This window comes from Sceloporus occidentalis, unplaced genomic scaffold, assembly GCF_023333645.1.
Source record: "Sceloporus occidentalis isolate IW3139 unplaced genomic scaffold, rSceOcc1.0.p SCAF_70, whole genome shotgun sequence".
NCBI lineage: Eukaryota > Metazoa > Chordata > Lepidosauria > Squamata > Phrynosomatidae > Sceloporus > Sceloporus occidentalis.
In genome coordinates, this window is record NW_028317050.1 from 515,841 (window position 1) to 540,457 (window position 24,617).

Genomic DNA, 24,617 nt, shown 5'->3' on the forward strand with positions numbered 1-24,617 from the left:
CGTGTTGCTGCATACCCACACCAACATTCATCTTCAGAAATTTGTCTATTTGCTCGGAAGATGATGCAAAAAAAGGTTAGCGTATATACTGGTAGAATAACTGGGAACCTCTGGTTAAAGTGCCACTTCTCTGGGTCTCCGGATCATGGCCTGAAATCTTTGGGTCAAAAGAGACATGCCCCACTTCTCATCCGTGAACATTCCCCCCCATAGAAATTTAAAGCAGTTGGGGCTAACCCAGCCCACAACTTTACCAGCCCCACCCACTGACATCAGTCCCGCCCATCAACATCATCAGGCTACCCAAAGAGGGAGTCAGAGCCTGGAAGTTCTGGATATGGTAAGTGGTTTCATGGGAGAGGTTGGTCTAGCTGCACAGAGGGGTGTGACTAGCCAAATATAGTGGTGGAGCTAGCCTTAGATATCATTTAGTGTGAGGAAATTGAGCAGAGGCAGGGGAAAGTGGTAGAGGAGTGGACATGGTCACATGGCACTCTCCTGTCTGGAAAAAGCGAAAAGTGACCCAAAGACCCAGGGAAGCAGTCCTTCACCCAGAGACTCCCAGTCAAATCCAGAGAGTTCCCAAGTATTGTATAAATACAAGCATGTACAACAATGGTGTTTAATATGAAAAGTGTCTCTTACTGTCTCTTTAAAAACCTATGTCTCTGATGAAAAAAAATATAAATTAAATAAAGTTACTGATCCATAAAAGGAATGAAATAATCACAGGTCATCATGTGCATATGTTTTACCCAGAATTCCCACTTTCAACACATTACAATTCAATAAAAGTTATTCATTGTCGGTGCTTCTCTCAAATATTCTGTGTGCTTATATACCTAATTTAATATTACTGTACTGTGGGATGCATATTTTTTGTTCATCGCTTAAATATAAAGTAGATGCAACAACATGACATTTTTAATAACACCAAGATGCTGACAGACTTTTGTGAAGTAACATGAATGTCAGATAGTAATAAAATGTAAGTAAATGAAAGCAAAGATTTTGCATTTTTTACATGTACATGAAATTTTATGTTCAGGTTAAATTTTAGCCTTGACACCTACGCAACGTGTCCTTACAGCAACAAAAGGTGTCTGTCACCACGATTTTATGTGTCCATCACCTTCATGGTGCTTTCCAGAGGTGGACTTCATGTTGGAAACCAGTTTAGAATTTGCCTGGTGGCAAACTATTTGTGAAAATAAGATCCTTCAGACTGGTAACTCTTACATTGGTAACTAAAACAACGATTAAACAGGTCCGAACTGGGTTAATGTTTGGTGGGCAGGTGCCCAATAACACCTCCCATGTCCTCGTCTGCCGGTTGGCCCAATACATGTGAGTATGCGGTAGGCATTGATGTATATCAAATACACAAAAGTGATTGCGCAAATAAACCCAAAAGGAAAAAAAAGGAATAAAGATATTCCCTGAAAACTTGAGAACTGCACCTAAAACCTCAGAGACAAATAACAACATAAAAAGTGTAGTATATCCAAATGCAATGGGAAAGGCTGCCAAAGGGTAAGAGAGACTCTTACTCTTGTCCTCAAGGCAAAATCTGATTTTTTTTCTCCTGGTGGGGCTTCTGGATTATCCTTACAGGAAACCGGCCCCCACTTGGTACTTGTAAGTAGAAAATAAATGTAGACAGAGCTGGGGGAGGGGGGGATTGGGGTTTGGTTCTCCATTAAAAAAATAATTTCATAAATAGTAAAAAAAAACCAAAAAAAAAAAAACCAAATAGGTAGGGAAAATAACAAAAGTACGGTAATAACGGAGTAATCCTCATGAATTGCTGTGCAGTCCTATCAGCACTGCAAACAGGTCTTTATGGTCATTAGGCTCCGCCCCCAATGACTTCAGCACGCACAATGACATTGCCACGCAAACGCGTTTCGCATAAAGCTTCTTCAAATTGATGTATATCAATTGATAAGTTTATCAAGGCCAAAGGTTGCTTTAATACCCAATCTGGTCCTGACTATTAACCACAGATCACTTTTTTTAAGAATATATCTTTAACACAGATCAACTTTGGCAAAGAAATTAAAAAACTTTATATAATTGACAAGGGTGATAGGGACAGAGCCAGCCTTAGGTGTTGTGGCGCCCTGTGCGGACTACTCCTCTGGCGCCCCCCCTCACTACCCCCCTCTCTGCCCCTTCAAACTACCCCCCCGCCTCTTAAAACTACTTCCCCCCCTGCCCCTTCAAACTATATTCCCCCCCCTGCCCCTTCAAACTACATCCCCCCCGCCCCTTCAAATTACACCCCCCCTCTGCCCCTTCAAACTACACCCCCCCCTGCCCCTTCAAACTACACCCCCCCTCTGCCCCTTCAAACTACACCCCCCCTCTGCCCCTTCAAACTACACCCCCTCTCTCTGCCCCTTCAAACTACACCCCCTCTCTCTGCCCCTTCAAACTACACCCCCTCTCTCTGCCCCTTCAAACTACACCCCCTCCCTCTGCCCCTTCAAACTACACCCCCTCCCTCTGCCCCTTCAAACTACACCCCCTCCCTCTGCCCCTTCAAACTACACCCCCTCCCTCTGCCCCTTCAAACTACACCCCCTCCCTCTGCCCCTTCAAACTACACACCCCCCCTCTGCCCCTTCAAACTACACACCCCCCCTCTGCCCCTTCAAACTACACACCCCCCCTCTGCCCCTTCAAACTACACCCCTCTGCCCCTTCAAACTACACCCCCCCTCTCTGCCCCTTCAAACTACACCCCGCCTCTGCCCCTTCAAACTACACCCCGCCTCTGCCCCTTCAAACTACACCCCGCCTCTGCCCCTTCAAACTATACCCCCCCCACTTACCTTGTTGCCGGAGTCTTGCGGTGAGAGCATCCGTCTTCTCGCTCTGCCGCGGTGCCGGCACTTCATGTTGAGTGCCGGACTATTCGAGATGCCGGCACCGCAACGGAGTCACGGAGAGTAAGGGGCGTCGAGCGGTTGCTGAGAACTTCACGAGCAACCGCTCGGTGCCCCTGACCGGGACTTAGATTAAAGCATCGGGGTTTTTTTTAAACTGTATTTAACATGAATGATGTTAAGTAAAGTTTAAAAAAAAACACAACAAAAAAACAAACCATGCTTTAATCTAAGTCCCGGTCAGGCGCCCATGCAACCATGGCGCCCTGTGCGGTCGCACAGGTCGCACACCCCTAAGGCCGGCCCTGGATAGGGGTATGATTTATGAGGGAGAATATGCTGTAGGATGAAAGACCAATACATGCTAAACCCTGAGGATGAGACTACCTGCAAGGAATACGATTCCATGAATGTCTTAAGACATAAAAATGGATATACTTCTAATATTATGTTTTTTTTAATGAACTCTATAATCTCTCTTTACTTTAATCACTAAATCTACTTTGTCATCGTGTTTTACTATGTTATGTGTAATCTCCCAATTTTTTGATTTAATGTAATCCTTTCCCTTTAAGTATTCTTTTTCTTTTTCTTTCTTTATTCCAATTTACAGTTTTTCCCCTTTATGTTATAAAGTTCCCCGTCCCCTATGGTACTTAATTTAAAGGTTTGATCAGTCCAGTTTCTTTTCTCAGGTTATCATGAATTGCTACTTGCATCTTCCTTTTATCTGACAGCTCTGTAGAACCTGCAAATGTGATTCTACAGAGCTACAATCAGGCACCGAAAATATAATAGCGCTAGGAAATTCTGACAGATATTCAGGCTGTATCAAGCAACCGCTGGCTTTGCACGACATGATGCATAGCCGAGCAATATAATGCAATCTTTAGCAAATGGTATAACCTCACAAGTGCGTATAAACTATTGAAAATCTCAGGCCATATGGAGGAATCGTTTACTTTCCACCATCTCTAATCTAGAGAAATAACCATTAAAAACTGTTCATGCATGTCTGAGTTCCGACATAAAACACAATTTTTTGGGACTGTCCTGCTGTCTTTAGTAGCTCCTGCGCTGTCTCGCTTTTGGGCCAGTTGACAAAGACCTTTGATCTCCGGTTTGCAGCACAGACTCATTGCACTTCCCACATGGCTACCTCACCATGTGCTGAAGGCGAGGACCACAAGGTGTCTTTTTGGGTAAGGTTGGCGTGTGACCATGCCTCCAGCCGTGCCTACTTTTGGCACTGGTCATAACCCTCCCTCGCCTCTTGCCACATCCCCCAACATTGGTGTCCTGTTTTGGACACCTGAAAGTTAGGGGGTATGCAGTACCAGCGTGGAGACCTCTCCTAATTGCTGCAAGCTAAGAGGACAATAACAGTCCTTGTAAGTTGACAGTATGTCCTACAAAGGTATGGCTCCATACTGTTGTTCTGTGATAGGAGGCATTCCCCACATTGACTTCAGTATGAAAAGCTGAAATCCTACTTCCGACACACTTTCTTTGCTTTGCCCGGTCTGTTTTTTTCATCGCAGAGTTTGTTGCTTCTATGATATTACAGTAATCTGTCGAACACCAGGCCACCAGGCGTTTTCCCAGAGCACCCAATGGTCAGTCCTGACCTGTTTATGTGCTCTTCTTAAACATTATCTCTATGAATATAAAGAGATTGACTAAATAAGGTTAAGGATCCCATCATGATGGTAGAGAATCAACAGTTAGGAGACTTAAACCTACATTATTCTAGAATCTAGAAGCAGCCTATTCTGGTTCAATCTAATATTCCCCCTCTCACCCCCTCAAGGACGCTCTCTTTGAGGGAATGACATTGGGTTGTCTTTTGAAATGTTTTATTCATTTAACATCTTTTCTCTTTTTCAAAAAGAAAAGTGGTTAAAATCTCCAAAACCCTTTTTATCTTTATTTATATATTATTTTATTTGAACATTTTGTCTATTTATTTCTGGTCAAATTATGATGTAACAAAGAACGTACATTTGTTTGATTGCCCAGGAAAACACATTGTACGTAAACACTGGTCTCTGGTACTTTCCAGCCACGTTGCAATATGGGATGGAGAAATTCTTTATATTGGATGATGGTTATTATTCTAGGAAAGTGCAGGTTTAAATATCTATTTATCAATTGTGAGATAGGTCTGGGATCGCCCCTCACTGAGGTCAAGGGACAAGTGGCCATCTTCATTCAAACCAGGCAAACAGCAGTAAGTTCGTGCAATCTGACACAGGGTCAGGTTTATTAGAAAGGTTGCAAAGACAAAAGAAATATAACAACACAGCAACAAAGAAATACCTTGCCTGTCTGGCACTTAATATACAAGGGATGTCCCTCACTACCAGCTGGAGAGCTTCTCTCTGCCAACTTAACATAATATGTCCAGCAACCTTTACTCACATGTCTCTCCCACAGACAGGCTTTCTGTGTCCTCAGCCAGAGAGCTACCAGCCCTCCTGGCTTCCCTTTTATATCCGCCCTCTCATTCACCTACATTAATCACCTAGCAGGTGGAAGACTCAGGTGTTACTTCACATAGGAAAGGAATCTAGGAGAAATATACCTCCCTTCCACCACCAATCCTACATGAATGTCACATACCCCCCCCCCCCTCAGCTCAGGCCCCCGGGAATGAGCATCAGTAACCGTAAGACAGTGCACACGTGACAGTGCGTCCGCATTTCCCTGCAGCCGACCCGACCTGTGCTCCACTGTAAAATTGTAGGCCTGCAGACCTAGAAACCATCTAGTCACTCTGCTATTTTTCTCCTTATTTAGGTATATCCATTTCAGAGGGGCATGGTCAGTGACTAACCTAAACTTCCTTCCCAACAAATAATATCTGAGGGACTCAAGGGCCCATTTGATAGCCAAACATTCCCTCTCCACGATTGGATACTTTCTCTCATGCTTATTCAGCTGCCTGCTTAAATAAAGCACAGGATGTTCCTCTCCATTCCTGATTTGCGACAAGACAACCCCTATTCCTGTCTCAGAGGCATCTGTCTGTATCACAAATTCTTTTTTAAAATCAGGCGTGATCAAGACCGGCTTTTCCCTTGGTGAGATCAGTCAGGGGACCCGCCATGGCCGCAAAATGGGGTATGAACCGTCTATAATAACCGTCAATACCCAGGATTGCCCTCACCTGGTTTTTAAATATACAGGTTGGGGCCACTTTAGGATTGCCTCAAGTTTGTCAACCTGGGGCTTGATTATACCTCTTCCTATTATGTAACCCAAATATTTTGCTTCTTCTAACCCAATGCAACATTTTTGGTGGTTTGCTGTCAGACCTGCTTCCCGTAAACCGTCAATGACTGCCTGTACGTTCGATAGGTGTGTCTCCCAGTCAGGGCTATGTATCACTATATCATCAAGATAGGCAGAGGCATATTGCCTATGCAGTCTTAACACTCTATCCATCAACCTTTGGAAGGTGGCAGGAGCCCCATGTAGGCCACAGGGCATATTTACATATTGAAACAAACCGTCAGGTGTGGAGAATGCTGTCTTTTCTTTGGCAGTGTCAGTCAGGGGAATCTGCCAATAACCTTTTGTCAGATCTAATGTTGTGATGTAGCGAGCTGTTCCCAGTCGGTCTAGGAGCGCATCCACCCGTGGCATAGGATATGCATCAAATTTAGACACCGAGTTTAACTTCCTAAAGTCGTTACAGAATCTTATAGTACCGTCCGGTTTCGGAATGAACCCAATTGGGCTGGACCACTCACTATGGGACTCTTCGATTACCCCCAATTCCAGCATCTCCTTTACCTCCGTAGACACTGCCTCTCGTCTAGCCTCAGGGATTCTATAGGGCCTTACATGTACCTTTACTCCAGGATCCGTTATGATGTCATGCTTTATGAGGTTGCCCTGGTTGTTCAGAAAAGAAATCTTTATTATGAAACACCAATTGTCTAGCCTCTTTCTTCTGTCTGTCAGACTCAGCTACATTAACATTTGGTATTACGGAGCCATCACACGCTGAAAAACCACCTGTCATAGCCAGAGCTTGCCTGTCTTTCCAAGCCTTGAGCAGATTCACATGGTATATCTGCTCAGGTTTTCTTTTACCTGGTTGGTGTACTTTATAATTCACTTCACCTACTCTTTCTATTATAGTGAAGGGACCCTGCCATTTAGGTAGGAACTTGCTCTCTATGGAAGGGACAAGTACCAACACGCGATCCCCTGGTGCAAATGTACGGATCTTAGCACCCCTATCATAAACTCTTTTTTGTATTCCCTGAGCCTGTTCTAGGTGTTTTTTCACAATTGGCATCGCAGCTGAAATTCTGTCCTGCATTTGTGAAACATGTTCTATCACACTTTTGTAGGGAGTGACCTGCCCTTCCCAAGTCTCTTTAGCCACATCCAACAACCCACGTGGATGTCTACCATATACCAGCTCAAATGGTGAATACCCTGTAGATGACTGAGGCACCTCCCTTACCGCAAACATTAGATATGGAAGCAAAAAGTCCCAATTTTTTCCGTCTTTATCCACTACTTTCTTTAACATCTGCTTAAGAGTCTTATTAAACCTCTCCACTAAGCCATCAGTCTGAGGGTGGTAGACTGAGGTACGTAGTTGAGACACCTTAAACAATTTACAAAGTTCCTTCATCACGTTAGACATAAAGGGGGTTCCTTGATCTGTAAGTATTTCTTTTGGAATGCCCACCCTACTGAAAACCTGAACCAACTCCTTTGCAATGGTCTTAGACGACGTATTGCGCAAAGGTATGGCCTCTGGATAGCGTGTAGCATAGTCCATTATGACTAAAATATGTTGGTGACCACGGGCTGACCTTATCAGGGGACCAACCAAATCCATCCCAACCCGTTCAAATGGTACTTCAATTATCGGTAAGGGAACTAAGGGGCTACGGAAATGAGGCATAGGTACATACATCTGACACTCTGGGCATGATTCACAATACTCTTTTATATCACGATGCATGCCAGGCCAGCTGAATCTTAGCAATATTCTTTCTGTAGTTTTCTGGATCCCCAAATGGCCACCCACAATGTGCCCGTGTGCCAGATCTAATACTGTCCTCCTATAGGCCTTTGGAACCACTAACTGCTGTACGGTATCCTCCCCTTTTTTATCAACTTGGTATTGTAAATCATTTTCCAGGACCATATATGGAAAAGCAAGCCTAGCTCCAGGCTCCACATGTACCCCATTCACTATTTTTACGTTTTCTCTGGCTTGAACCAGTGTAGGGTCCCTTAACTGCTCACTTTGAAAATCGTCTTTTCTGACCTCTAAATCAGATATACATGTTGTGGGACCCCTTGAGTTTCGGTCTCTGACAGTGGTTCTTCCAAGTCCCCTGTCATAACAGTAAAAGGAAAGGATAGGGGCCTTTCTGCCGACACCCCAACTACATCCTCCGTTGGGGAACTCTCAAATGGTTCAAGGCTTAGGTTAGCCAGTGGAGGCCTATCAGGGGCACCATGTTTAAGGCAGGGACTATCCCCATCTTGTGACACACGGAACCATAGGGAGTTGAAATACAAGCTACAGCAGTTGGGTACTCACAAGTATCCCCATGTACACAAGTTACTGTGAAAGTGTCTGGTTGCCTGTTAGAAGAACCTATGAGGCCGGCCTGTATCAGACTTACTACACTCCCGGAGTCTAACAAAGCCACCACCTTTTTATCATCCACTGTCAGCTCGCACAGGTGTCTGTTAGAACCTTCTGAGCTGGTAGCAGTAAACACTACTTGAGCAAACATAGACATACGTTTCTTCAAAAAGGCTGCATCACACTGCATAGGTTCAACAGTCACAGGACAGTTCATAGCAATATGACCCAACTCATGGCAACGAAAACATCTTATGATATCTCTGCTTTGCCCATAATCCTGCATGTTATGCTGTCCTGAGCCCACAGTCTCATCCTTCTCACGGAAGTCTTTACATTCTTCCCAGCTCCCATAAACGCCGGAACAGTCTTACCAGGAACTCTCGCCATCCGGACGGTTGAGCGCTGGTGCTGGGTGCTACTCAACAGCTCACCAGCGGCAGAATACCCTTCTACAAGATCCACAAGCTGGTCTGCTGTTTTAGGATCTCCGTGGCTTACCCACTTTCTTAACGCTAGGGGTAGAGCCCTTAGGTATCGGTCCATGACGACACGTTGCACCACCTCAGGTGCTGATAAAACATCTGGTTGTAGCCACTTCCTGGTCAGATGGACGAGGTCAAACATTTGGGAACGCGGTGACTTATCCACATTGTATGCCCACTGGTGTACTCTATGAGCTCTGACAGCTAAAGTGACACCCAAACGTGCAAGGATCTCTGCTTTGAGTTTATCAAAGTCTTTGGCTGCCTCCGGCCTTTTGCGCTTCCCCTACAAGGAATGGGGCTACCAAGCCTGCCCAACGTGCCCTGGGCCACGCTTCTTGCATAGCTGTCCTTTCAAACGTTGCGAGCAACGCCTCCACATCATCTGCTGGGGTCATCTTTTGCAAATAGTGGCTCACATGGATAACCCTGTGCGGGGACTCTGGTTGCATGTTTGGCAGATTTGCCACACCCTCTACCACCTCCTGCAGCGTCTGGCGGTCCTTATTTGTGGCCTCGGTTAATGCAACCAGCTGGGCTGCCAACAGGCGGTTTGCTTCCTGCAAGTGTATATTAGCCTCCTGCTGAGCTGCATTTGTGCGCTGTTGCTCTCTGGTAGCCTCCAGCTGAGAAGCAGCCGATTGCACCAAGGCACTCACCACGTCATCCATTTTATGACACTTAAACGTGTTGCGTCACCCCGGTCGGTAGCCCCTGGCAACGACTCCACTGTATCGCTTTACAGCCAACGGGTGCGCCTAGCGACGTGTACCCGCATTCTCCACCAATTGTGAGATAGGTCTGGGATCGCCCCTCGCTGAGGTCAAGGGACAAGTGCCCATCTTCATTCAAACCAGGCAAACAGCAGTAAGTTTGTGCAATCTGACATAGGGCCAGGTTTATTAGAAAGGTTGCAAAGACAAAAGAAATATAACAACACAGCAACAAAAGAAATACCTTGCCTGTCCGGCACTTACTATACAAGGGATGTCCCTCACTACCAGCTGGAGAGCTTTTCTCTGCCAACTTAACATAATATGTCCAGCAACCTTTACTCACATGTCTCTCCCACAGACAGGCTTTCTGTGTCCTCAGCCAGAGAGCTACCTGCCCTCCTGGCTTCCCTTTTATATCCACCCTCTCATTCACCTACATTAATCACCTCTGGTGTTACTTCACATAGGAAAGGAATCTAGGAGAAATATACCTCCCTTCCACCACCAATCCTACATGAATGTCACACAATGTACAAAAAAAATCATTTTATTTTTCCCGATACCTTCATCAGAGCTAAATTGGTCACGTATATATGTCATTGCCCATAAAAACTTACTGCAGCAATTATAGGATTTGAACTTTTTAATGGACAGTTATATTAATGTGTTAGGTTTTTTTTTTGTTTATGTTATGTTTTTGTTGTGGTAGCCTAGCTGTAAAGGCCAGAAAAAATGTAAAAATTCACGGCATATACTGCATCCTAAATCATAGCATCATTAATGCTGACAGTGATACTAAGCTTGGCTTTACATTAAAGCCCGTCAGGCTCACACAGTATCCTACCTCCACAATGGAAATTCATGTTAAATATAACAAATAACATCTCATCTTTCCTGGATTTTTCTTCTGACAATCCTGTTTGCTTGTCTTGCAAAATAGTCTCAAGGAACAAACAATAACGACATAATAACTAGCACTAGTTATTATTATTATTTTAATATCTCATTCCAAGTGTTTTTTTTAGCTTTTGGTATCAGAATTAAAAGAGAAATAACTGGGATGAAAAAAGAAGAAAAAGGCTGGGTGGTAAATTCATTGAAGCACACTATGTTCTCTATGTCCCTCACTTTTCTTTTAGAGACATAAAGATGCATGCAGAGTCTTTCACTATCCCCCCCTTATCATTTTAACAGCGATTGCACTAATGAGGAAGATGATGGATCATCTGTGTGATTGAATTATCTAGTAGTGAGGCAGTAATATGTTGGACACAAAGATTCAGCAGCCCCCCTTGTACAGGGGATGTAGTTTATAGGACATCTTAATGGTCCTTTTCTATGAGTGCTAGAGAGCCCTTTTTTATCTCAGCGCTCAAAAAGCTTGCTGCACTTTGCAGTAAAAAAATGCTATTCTGTGTATTTTTCTATGAATAAGGATGATTACTTATATGTGTGTGTGTTTATATACTGTATATATTTATATAGACTAAAATGTACTGTGACTGTGTGTGTTTGAAGACATATTGTCATTATACATGTAGATTCTATAGTAAAAAAAAAAAAAAAAAAGCCAAACTATTTCTTGCTTAAATGTAAAATAGCCAGGAAATATGAGATGTAGTTCTTCATCTTCTTCCTCCATGTGGTTTTGCTAATCACATCAGACATGACATCATGAATGACATAGTGATGACATAAAAAATTACATCATGAATGACATAGTGCTTGCATCACAAACACTATCGTCAATCTATTCATTACATACCTTACCCATAGCATCACTAATGACCGCATAAATAACACAATCACAATTACAAATCCCTTTGTTAGTGGCATCCCTACATGAGCCACGGAGAGCCCTAATGCCTATTCCAAGGCAACTACCGCCCCTGAACCTCCCTCCCTAGGCGTATGTCACTGCATATAAAGGAAATAGGTAAACACATGCAGAATACAGACAAAGGATTTAAGAGAAAGGAAAAAATAGATTTTTTATATGTGCACGAGAGACTTAACACAAGGAAAGTAATTACACTAGTTTACTTTTGAGAAAAGTTGGCAAACTGCTGAAAAAGTCCATTCTTGTATCAGGGTGCATCATAATGATGCAGGCGTGATTGGCAGCTCTATCTCACCACAGTGTTTCCACCAGACACAGCTTGTATTTGTGCTGGCATTTGGGATTGATGAGTTGCCTCCCAGGGTGGAAGAAATCATTAAAATCAAACCACCTTGGCCAAGGACCGTATTTATAAATAAAAAATCAGACGCTTCCATAAAGCTGTGTGCCGTCTGAGAGTTAGATGTGCCAGACAATCCTCCACAGAGGGTACAAGTTAATGTTTTAAACAAGTCTCAGTTATATGCTGCATTATTTAGGGGGACATATAGATCTATAGAACTGTATGATACTGTTCTGGGTTCTAGATTGTAACATTTTTTTTTTTTTTTAACTGCAATTGATTCATCATATCTGACAAATTCATTTCAAATAATAATAATTTAATAACTAATTAATGCACACACAATGTAATTGTACGGGCCTTCTTATTGTTGAGTTTACGTGTTTCAGCCACACACATAAAATCAAGCACATAGGCAGCCATCTCCATACTACTGGCAGTAGAACAGGTCATATTGACACGTTTAGTGACTTTAAACATGGCGGTGTTTTAAGATGCCACTTTTACCACAAGTCAGTTCGTGAAGTGTCTGCCCTACTAGATCTGTCCAGATCAATTGTAAGTGCTATTTTTGTGAAGTGGAAGCCTCTAGGAATTACAACAACTCAGCCTTGAAGCAGTAGACCACGCACACTCACAGAGCGAGGCTGCCGAGTGCTAAAGTGCCTATTGTGTATAAATTGCCTGTCCTCGGTACCATCACTCACTGCAGAGTTCTAAACTGCCTCTTGAAACATCAGTACAAGCGCTGTGCGTCTGGAAATGAGTTTCCAAGGCTGAAAAGCTGTACACAACCCAAAGGTCAATATGTGCAATGCCAAATGTTGGCAAGAGTGGCATAAAGCACACCGCCATTCGACTCTGGAGCAGTGGGAATGTGTTCTCTGGAGTGATGAATAACGCTTCACTATCTGGAAGTCTGGTGGATGAATCTGGGTTTGGTGGATCCCAGGAGAACCCTACCTACCGGAATGCATTGTGTCTACTGTAAAGTTTGGTGGAGGACAGATAATGATCTGGGGCTGTTTTTCAAGGTTTGGGCCTTTTAGTTCCAGTGAAGGCATTTTAGACAGCTATACAATATGCTTCCAACTTTATGGGAACAGTTTGGGGAAGGCTTTTTTCTATTCCAGCATGACTATGCCCCAGCGCACAAAGCAAGGTCCATGGTTTGATAAGTTGTGTGTGAAGGCACTAATGTCAGGGCCTGAAATGGTACAAAATCTTGTGGAAAGCCTTCCCAGACGAGTGAAGGCGGGTATAGCTGCAAAGAGGGGGTAACTCCATATCAAAGGTGCCGATCCACATAGAAATTTTTTTCTAACTTTCCAAGATTCTTATATTTACTATGGTATACATCTTAAATAATCATGCTCCTTTTTTAAAATAACATACTGTTTTGCTGTATGTTCTTGTTGAAAACATTTTGGCGGGGCCTCTTAATCCTGTCCGTCTCTCACATCACAGAAGGGGTGTTAGCTTTAAAGTCTTGTAGCTTAAAGATGGCTGCGCTGTGCCCTTTCCTCCATGTCCTGCTTTGGATCTAGCCAGCTGGGGTTATTTATTTCCTTATGTAAGGGCAGTGGGAGTGTATTATACAAGAAAAAAAAATACATGTAACAGTTTTTGATCAAAAGCTGCATATTATACATGGGATATTGTGGTTCATATCTCAAAATTATATAATTATTTGATAAACATTAATATGAACATGCAGCAAGATAGTGGCGCGTCGGACAGACGGACGCCAGACCCACATTAGCCCCCTCAGTGGCGGCCTACGTCCTGCTGTCATGCACAACCGCATAATGGAAGCTCCAGCAGTGTTAGTAAGCTGTAGCATTGTTCTGGAGTATTTTTTTAATCATTTTTAATATTTTAAACAATCTATATTAAAGTACTTCTTCTATGGCAGGGGTGTCCAAGTTGTTTCTGCAGTGGGCCACTTCATCACAAATGTATGTGTGCGTGTGCCTTTTTATGGAAATAAATAAAATACACAGAACCTTAACTCCTCGGTATCAATGTGTACTGGATAAAGATGACATTAGTGCTCGGCAGATAATATAGGATAGAATCTTATGTGATAGGATTGAGAGTACATCAGTACACTAAAAAATCATACATGCGATGCCTTAAGCCACAATTTAGTGCCACTAATCCTTTTTAATAAAATATGTATACATAGTAGATTGAAATAGAGTAAGTAACAGTTTTACTCTCACCGATTACCTTTACTTTTCCTCTCACTGATTTCTGAGCCTAGAAATCAGTGAGTTGTCCTCTGAAGTGACTACAAATTTAGGAGGGCATTCTATCTCTGGATAAGTAAAAAATATATAATTATATTTATTCCTACAGTAAGTAAAGCACCAGGAAACAGAAACAAATACAAACCAGGACAGGCTCTGTCACACCAACACCCAAACACACACACCAGGACAGGCTCTGCCACACCAACACCAACCACACACACCAGGACAGGATCTGCCACACTGACACCCAGACATATACACCAGGACAGGCTCTGCCACACCAACATCCATACACACACCAAGACAGGCTCTGCCACACCGATATCTAGACACACACACCAGGGCAGACCAGGAAAGTATTTTCCACACTCCTTTGTCGTTGGCCCCCCCTTTTGTGTTTTTGCCCCCTTGTGTATCGCCCACAGCCAGCACTATGTGTATTTATGCCCCCAGCCTACCCCTTCCTTTAGTATTGATTTATGTAATCTCCCCAGCTGCCCGCTTTGTGTATTGCTGCCAACATCTTGGCCGGAGAGCAATATGTAAAAGTTATATGTCCTGGAAAACATGGCCGATGCGGTCACCCTAATGCCCCCACACCCTTGTGTATTGCCCCCAGCTAGCCCCACATTGTATATGTATCCAACCACCCAGTCCCCCTTTATTATTGATTTATGTGATGACCCCAGCCAGCCCTTGTGAATCAATGCCCCCAAACCCTTGCATATTGCCCCCTCCCTTTAGTATTGTGTCAGCCCTGGCACCCAGATTGCATCCACAGGACCTGCCCAAGCATAGGACTTGCCATCTTTGCCCCCAAACAGCCTGCCTGTGGCATCCTAGCCTCAAACAGCTCCCTGTGCCCATGCTATCACACACATATTCATTTTTACTCATTCACAAACAAACATTCATTCACAGATACTCATCCATTCTGTCAGGGACTGGGTCCATACAGAGGACTGTAATGACCCAGAGCGCCCAAAGATTGTGTTCAGGAGTTATTGTGCAGTAGCGGAGTTGGACAGGGCTTGGTGCAGGGCGACTGCACTCTCCCGGTGGGCATCTAGGGTTGTGCGGCTACATACAGCGCCCTGACATAGCTGCTGATGTTGTCCAGAACAAAGCAGAACTTGGTGATATCCTGCAGGCACCCTGGAGCAGGCATGAGACATAGCTCTACAGAATCATGTGCAGGATGCTGCAGGCTGGGAGTATGGAAGCTAAGCAGAGTAACAGCTTTTGGGGGATAGAGCGAGCAAGGAACAGGGAGACCAAGCAAGAAACATAACCAGACAATACACACATGGTACAGGACACAACTAAGGACAGGGAACAAGGCAAGGAACACAGGGGATGGAGTAAGGCAGGGGCGTCCAACATGCGGCCCGCGGGCCAAATGCGGCCCACAGAACCTCGAGGTGCGGCCCGCATGAGATCACAGGATCACAAGAGCCCTGCTGCTTACTTGTGGGAGGGTCTATTCTCTGCTCCAGTCCGGCTTCCCCTGTGGGCAGAACGCTGAAGTCTGTGAGCGGCATCGAGAGCTGTAGAGCAGGTAAGGGGGTGGGGTAGGTTGTGTGAATGAGTATGTCTGATTGAGGGAATGAATCTGTGAATTAATGAATTTGTGTGTGTGATAGCATGGATGTGTAAGTGCTGGAACCTAGGCATGATGGGACTGTGATTGCTGTTAGCAATCACACTCCTATCATGCCAAGTCAGCCAGTACATGCTAAAACCTGGCTAGCTGCCCCCCTTGTATATTGATGCTGCCAGCAGTATAGGGTCTGCACTTACAGCCACCCTGTACCAGCACGTATTGGCTGACTTGGGACGATAGGAGTGTGCTTGCTAACAGCTAACAGCAATCACAGTCCCATCATGCCTAGGTTCCAGCATTTATTGGTTTCCTGGGTATAAAAAGAGTGTGTTTGTTGTTAGCAATCACACTCCTATCATGCCAAGTCAGCCAGTACATGCTGAAACCTGGCTAGCTGCCCCCCTTGTGTATTGATGCTGCCAGCAGTATGGGGTCTGCACTTACAGCCACCCTGTACCAGCATGTATTGGCTGACTTGGGATGATAGGAGTGTGATTGCTAACAGCTAACAGCAATCTGCTAAGTCCCATCATGCCTAGGTTCCAGCATTCACTGGTTGCCTGGGTATAAAAAGAGGGTGTTTGCTGTTAGCAATCACACTCCTATCATGCCAAGTCATATTGTTGATTTTTTTTTGTCCAATTGTGGTGTGTTACTTTTAATAAAAGTGTGGTTACACACTAAAATTGGACAAAAAATACAATGCCCAGCCAACCAGTACATGCTGGAATCTGGGTATGCCTGAGATTGCTGTTAACAATCATAATATATAATTTTTTTGTACAAGGTCAGGCCGGCCACATCTTGGACGCCCCTGTTCTATGGTGAGGTTGTCTGGGACATTAAACTGTCCCTTTATTTTATGTTCAACTTTAGGTGACTCTCCAGGTGAATGCATTAGGATTGCATTGCATTTTTGACTAATAAAGAGTGCGGATAGAACCAGATGAACTTGGGAAAACACTCATTGTGAGATCATTATCTGCAAATCCACTACAAATCCAATTGAAGTCAACAGACTCCAGAAAGAGTATAGTTTGGGGAAAGTTCACATAGCTATTCATTATGAAGAAGATTCTACATACCTTAGATACTCAGCATAATAAACATTTATAGCATGCAACTAGTTTTGTTATGTACCAATTAATAATGAGAAGAGGATGTCATCTTTGAGTAGCTGCACAATAAAATTAAAGGTTTAGGAATCCATATGCCAGATTTTGCATAATTTTGGGGTATAATCATTTGTTTGCAATACTTTTCTTATGCAAAACACATCATTTAGATACAGTTAGCATCAAATGTTGCTCTCGGAAAAGTGGCAGCACAAATAAAATATTTATGCCACATCTGTGAAGTGTTGTACATTTGATACACTCGTTAGCTTTTATCTTCATTTGCATTAATCTCTACAGTTGATTGCTTATAGAACCCTATAGACTGATTTCCACTGTACATCAAGCGCTGCTCAATTGACTGGCTATTTTCATCTGTGTTATCGACTGTGGTTTACACATAAGTTACAAAGAACTTTTCGTCAAGGAATTCTAAAAGTTGTAATAATTTTAATTTAATGCGAACCAACCAATGAGAAAAGAATTCACCTTATAGACTGATGCTGTACAACTTTCAGATTGGCGACACGACCTTATATTACATGCTGTTGCATTAGTAGGACCTTAGTAGTAGGACCCTATTTTTTATTTTTGGGGGGCGTGGGATGTCATACTTCAGGGCTAATTTAATTTACATGAATCTGACCCCCAAGTGTCAAGCTTGACAACCCAAAAATAAGCACAAAACACATATGTTTGTTGTGGAAGATGTTGTTGCTCATTTCGGCAGTTCATTTTGGTATTGTAGTAAATATTTACACCTACACAATGTTGGTTATGTATTAAAGGTGATTCTGGTATAATTTTTTTACCATTAGAATGGGCTGGTCAGCATGATCACCTGATGTCACTCTAGTGTTTAGAATATAATTGACCAGGCTGCATATATCTTCCCCCTTCCCGATTTGTATGTTAAGTCTCTAATTTTCCCCACACTATCATTTTGTACATCAGAAGGCTGAAATAAAGCAGTCTGATGATGTTTACAGGAAATAGTAGATAATTGCCGCTGCGCATAGCCATCAATCCGCCATCCCTACATCATCAGGCGGCCACTGGCCTTAAAGCTCCAGGGCCGCCTCGTGATCACCAATCTGGCCCTGTAGGAATCTTTTCTATACAATTGTTCTGTGGTCCATCAAATGTATCTCCTGCTCAGCAGGGTAAAAATCTGAGTTGGCCCGGGCTGTCTGAGGCATTAGGCTTTCCATTAACTTTGTGTTTCATGTTATGAATGGATATTCCCCTCCATTAAGTACTTTACTTCTTCTGTTTAATTTAAGGCAATTGGTTCTGGCCGCCTATGTAGAGTTAGAGAAGGACAAAATACTGCTAGATAATAAATGGGAAAAAAAAACTATAGGTGGTTTTGATGAATGCAATTAATGATACTGAACACTGTGTAGGTTCCCCTTTCTATTACAATATGTCAGGGCAAGGTGAGCTTGATTTATTAATTAATACATCATTAGTTAATTAATTAGTTTCATTGCTGGTGGGATGACATTTATTAAATAATACATTCAAAAGTTAACATGAGATGCTCTGTTGATTAACTGTAAGAGAAACCTCGAGCTTAACTAAAGTTGTCTGTGGCAGCCTGTGGCAGGTCCAGCATTATATACTCCATTGCCTGTCTATTAGTTCTCATTCACCATAACCATGGGCGTAGGAACCAGGGGGGACGGGGGGGATAGATCCCCCCAGTAACTCATGCGGGGGGACCGATAATTAAGAAATCCCCCCCAGGGCCAGGGCAACCGATCTTACGCGGTCCGCACCTCGAGCCCTGCTACTTACCTGTGGGAGGGTCTTCTGTACTGCGCAGAGGAACCGGAATCCAGCAGAGTTCACGTGACATTACATCACATCCTCTGTGCAGTTCCAGAGAACGCAGAGGGAGGCCGCGCCCCCTGCTGAAGTCTGTGAGCGGCATCGAGGAGCTGCAGTGCAGGTAAGGGGGTGGGGAGGGTGTTTGAATAAGTATGCCTGATTGAGGGAATTAATCTGTGAATGAATGAGTGTGTGTGTGATAGAATGGATGTGTAAGTGCTGGAACCTAGGCATGATTGGACTGTGATTGATGTTAGCAATCACACTCCTATCATGCCAAGTCAGCCAGTACATGCTGAAACCTAGCTAGCTGCCCCCCTTGTGTATTGATGCTGCCAGCAGTATGGGGTCTGCACATCACTTACAGCCACCCTGTACCAGCATGTACTGGCTGACTTGGCATGATAGGAGTGTAATTGCTAACAGCAATCACAGTCCCATCATGCCTAGGTTACAGCATTTACTGGTTGGATGTGTAAGTGCTGGAACCTAGGCATGATGGGACTGTGATTGCTGTTAGCAATCACACTCCTATCATGCCAAGTCAGCCAGTACATGCTGAAACATAGCTAGCTGCCCCCCTTGTGTATTGATGCTGCCAGCAGTATGGGGTCTGCACATCACTTACAGCCACCCTGTACCAGAATGTACTGGCTGCCTGGGTATGATAGGAGTGTGATTGCTGTTAGCAATCACACTCCTATCATGCCAAGTCATATTGCTAATTTTTTTTGTCCAATTGTGGTGTGTTACCTACTTTTATTAAAAATGTGAGTTTTTATTATTATTTTTAAAGGTGGGGGGTCATTTTCGGTTTTGGCTAAGTGAACCGTGAATGTTTTGGTCCAGAATTTTCATTTCGGTGTATCCCTAGAATAAATAGAACTATTTCATTTTTAATTATCCTGAGTCCTGAATTTGTAGTCACAAAACTTTCTAGGCCCAGAAATCAGTGAGAGGAAAAGTAAAGGTTTTGTGTTATTTACTTTATTTTAATCTGCATATTTTATTAAAGGCCATATTTTCTCACAGTGAAAAATGAGTGTGGCCCGCACACGTATACAATTCTGATGAAGTGGGCCACTGCAGAAAAACCTTGGACACCCCTGGGGTAGACAGTGAGAAGGGGGGGTAGGGAGAGGGTAGCTAGTGAGAAGGGGGGGTAGGGAGAGGGTAGCTAGTGAGAAGGGGGGGTAGGGAGAGGGTAGCTAGTGTGAAGGGGGTGGTAGGGAGAGGGTAGCTAGTGAGAAGGGAGGGTGGGAGGGGTGTAGATAGTAAGAAAGTGTGAGAGGGGGTAGATAGTGTGAGAAAGTGGGGATCTGATGGGGGAAAATGCTGTCCCCCCCAGATTTTTAGGGGTTCCTACGCCCATGACCATAACCCTTTAAAAGGCCGAGTGAACCAATCAACAACAACGAGCAACCGAATAGAAAACGTTAAAGCACTCACTCGTCCCAAACAGTTCTGTAAATAAGCCTAGATAATCATGTTTATATATTGAAATAAGCAGTATATATGTATGCCAAAGGGAAGGGTACCTTGCCTTAGTGATTTCGACTGTAATCAGAATGTTCATGAGTATGGCATGATTAAACTAGAAATATCATTTGCATTTAATGAGATGGAAAGCATATGTAGTTTCTTTATATATTAAAGGGACTCTAAGGTCATCATATGCACGTTAATTTTCTTTACATTTTCATGGTACGCCCCTAACAGATGCATGGGGGGGGTCTGCAGAATCCTTCCATATACATTTGCCCCTTTCCCGGTCCAGCTGAACACATCTCCTGCCATTTGATATACTTACTGCCAGTCAGCTACAGCACTGAATCAACAAACATCGCTGGGGAGTCTAATGACAGCCCCCACGTGCACGTTCGTGGAAAGCACACTCATTGACTTCAAAGGGAGCACTTTCCAAACAATGATTGGACCCCAGAGATGCAAGAGAGCTGCAGCTTCTCTGTGTATTTCTTTTTCAAACATGTATTATTTTTGCCATGGCTGTCAAGAACATTATACTGTCCCTTAAATAAAAGCAACCAAATAATTTGCCATGAAGCAAACACGGACTGTTACAACGCAGGAAAATACACAATCTTATAGATATATAAATACACACAAGATATAGTTTATTCGTTTTTTACCTAGGAACGCAGATGGAGAAACCGTGCCGTTGCTCCTGGACACCATCACACTGATTCCTGTTTCCACAAAGGGTACTGAGAAGTCAATGATCTCTGATCGCTCCTCATTTATAGTCAGTGAACCGATGGCCATATCTGCCCGCTGGTAATACACCTAACAGAACAGAGAAGAGAACATGACGACGTTAAAAAGAAACTAATCATTTAAATCATGTTCCGTTGCTTCTTTAAAGTTAATTTTTACCATCATGCATATTTTTTATGTTTTTTTATTTTTAAGCTTAAAATGTTGTTTTTGGTGATCACATTTCTGTTTCTTTGTGAATCTATATAAAATATGTATAATAGGAGAAACAGCAGGATTTTGTAATAGTAAAAGAACACTAGAACATATAGTGTAGTTAGCATTGATCTTTTGTCCAGAAGTCTCCTTTCAACATACCCCACCATTTACCAAGGCTGCAGGACCACCTTCAACCAAACATGGATGGAAACTTCACTATAGAGGAGTAATGATAATTCAGAGAAAATGAAGACATTAAAAAATAAACGATTAACGTTTTAAGGTATGAAATTACAATTGTATCCAATTATATTGTTGCTTCTTTGACCAGTTAATGTAAATTGTGTTAATTTCAATAATTCAAATCTTTTAACTTAAAAGTTAAGATTTATAAGACATTATAGAGAAGAGAATTTCTAAAAGAAGCCAAAATTATTTTTCATTTGCTCAGAAACCGAGGTGTGTTTTCTTAACTTTACCTAGTTTTCTATAGATGTCCTACTGACAGCTGAGAGCAGATCCCGTCAGTGAGATCTTCATACATCATCTAGTTAAGATCCCGATCCTTACAGAGGCAGTGAGTGGATGTTGGTGACCAGATCACGGTGTGCAAGCAGGTAATGGTAGCAGACAAGTGATGACAAGGTGGGCCTGTCACTTTAAGGCCAGCAGCCAATTGACGGGTATGAGGAGGCACACGCCACGCGGCTGGGCATAGACATGGGTTTTTAATACAAATATGTAGCACCAGGTTTATATAGCCTACTGATCTACAAAATGATAGTTTGGGGTAAAGTGAAGTGTGGCCTATGGCTGGATATGCGCGGCCACATGCTGCTTTATGCTTTAGTAGTGTGTGGCCCGGCTTATTCAGCCACTATGACAGCATTTGCCCGTGTGCCAGATGGCTAGTCTTGGCCCGAGTGCCAATCACCCAGAGAAAACCGCTTGTAATTTATATAAAAAAAAAAAAAGCTGGGGGCACTGGATAAGCAGGCAAATATTTTTTAAAGGTTTACTGACACTTTGAGATGTCTCGTCTCATGGTACACACACGGTATGTGGTGCACGTGGTGGAGTCATAATACACATAATTTTTTGGTCTTTAAACACAATTTGACCAGCATATTTACTGTACAGACTGTGAAATGAACGACTTTCAATGTTTTTAATATCTCTATAATTCTGCCAATTATAGCTTAAACATTGGGGCTTCCAGGAAAGAATTTTGAATGATGGACTTTTGGAGAAAGACTGGGTAGCCGCGAAAAAAAATATTTATTTTTCCCTTTTCCTGAAGATTCTAATCCATAAAAACAACAAATAAACGTAAATGCCTGTTTTTGTCACATAACAATTCCCTCTAAAATTAGAATAAGTTATGATTTTACAGAATGTTGTTTCTAATTCCACTCTTAACTATAAAATTGTTTAATCCCGCAAAGTAGGCGGGGCTTCATCTTTGATTACGTCATCAATGCGTTATAGCGTTTTACTTCCTCTTCCCTTCAGGTTTAATGATGTAATTGAACTTCCTCACCGTGATTCCTGTAATTTTGATGCAAATGCCATCAGTAGTCAGAAGGAACCGACATGCTTCTCATGTTTACGAGCCTATGCCACACATGAAAACATCCTATTAAAAGTGATCATTAGAGTCGCAGATTATATGTAAATCCTGTCACTTTTTTCCTCCATTTGAACAGTGGTTCAAGTTGTGATTTATAAGCTCAGAATTTATGAGTCTATTTCAGGCAGGTAAATGAACCATTACATTTCCAAGCTAATTAAATAATGTCCATCCACAACTAATTAGGGAAGACGATTGTTTATTCCACAGAGGTTACCCAATGATATGGATGCTATAGGCTTGATGGTCCTGTATTGTATTAGGTACTTTTGGAGGGAGTCATATGGCAACATATTTAACCCCTTAAGGACAATGGGCGGTCCCTAAACCCATTGAAAACAATGGATTTTGAGCCCGTACATGTACGGGCTTTGTCATTAAGGGGTTAAAATATTTTTTTATTATTATTTACAAAAATATAATTGATAGACTATAGAGATTATTGATTAAATGTATTGACAAATACCTCCTTTACATTAAACATAATAATAAGTCAAGTACATAAAGGGTTAAGAATTTTCTTAAATTGGTCAGGTTGGCAGATAATTGATAATATTTTATATTAAATGTTAATATTGGTAGCCACGGTGGACATTTCTAGATATAACATACGTCCCAACGTTTCAGGTGCCCAAATCGAGACACCTTTGTTGGGGGTGTGGCTGGAAGTGGGGAGAGGTTAGTCAGAGATGAGGAACAGGGGCGGGGCTGGAGGCAGGGCTGGAGCAGGACTGCCCTCCTACTTTATTGGAACCTTTCGCAACAGTGTAGACTATTATTTTTATAGTTATTGGGACCAGTTATTGGAGATCAGAGGATCTCTCCAACCAGCCCATAATCCCCACTGCCCGTGGGGTAGCTACATGGGACAACACCTGAAAATTTGAGCTATCACACTAAATGCAGGAATGTCGGGAGCTATGACATGCTAAAGCTATGGATGTTGTTCTGATTCTGACAGTAACATGGACAAAAAAATAGACTATACTACTATGTTTAGAGATGGCAGGTAACAGATCTATGATAAGTAAGCTCGACAGCAGCTATAGCAACTGTTCTGCTGTAATGCACAGCTACTGAGCATTGTTCTGGAGAATTAGCGCACAGCTGCGCATGGCACTATCGGAAATTAAATAATAGCTCTTAATGTAATAATGCTGGTGCACAACAGCTGAGTTTTAAATGTACGGTCTTTTGAAATCCATGACACATTTGTCACATTCCATTAACTATTTCTAGGCTTCGATGAAGCATATTTGCCTACTGTGACGGAACCCTCCATCACTGCCAGCCTCCTCCCTATTGACAATGGGCCCTGACTTTGTAAAGACTTCTGTGGCTACCCCCAGCAGTATATCATCCCATCACTTGATGAGGGGATTATCCGCGGCAGACAGCCAGGATATGCAACCAGGGAGTGACCGCCATTGTTTTACTTTAATATCAGACCCCCCGCACTACTATGTTGTCCCCCCTTCCCCCCCAGTTCCACCACTACAGACATTTACCCTGGCCAAACCTTGGAACTGATTTCGGCCAGTAATAGATAGTGGAGGTTGGGACCCCTATTGTATTGTTAATCCTTTTACTGACCCTGTTGTCTCTGGGAGGCAGATTAGCAGACCTATAAACAGGAGATAGAGAAGAAGACGTATTAAAGGCCTTTGCTCAGCCGTACTTCTAACCATTGCCCCTCTGTTGGCCAGTTGGGAGGTATGTGTCCAGGTGCAATCCATTCAAGCTAAATTATTATAAAAGCCAGTAGAGAACTACACTTAACGCTAGATTTCATTGTAAGGAAAAAGGAATGTTTGAATACTTATAGGTACTTAAGTAATTATTGTTTC

General features: G+C 42.9%; 1 protein-coding gene across 1 annotated transcript in view; it reads right to left on the reverse strand.

Moving 5' to 3' along the window:
* Nucleotides 1–24,617, reverse strand: part of LOC149286307 (glutamate receptor ionotropic, NMDA 2D-like) — a 119,332-nt gene that overhangs the window by 46,314 nt on the left and 48,401 nt on the right. The window contains exon 6 of the mRNA XM_089494222.1: nt 20,858–21,011. Coding sequence (XP_089350348.1) covers nt 20,858–21,011 — 154 coding nt within the window. The remainder of the gene's footprint in view (nt 1–20,857; nt 21,012–24,617) is intronic.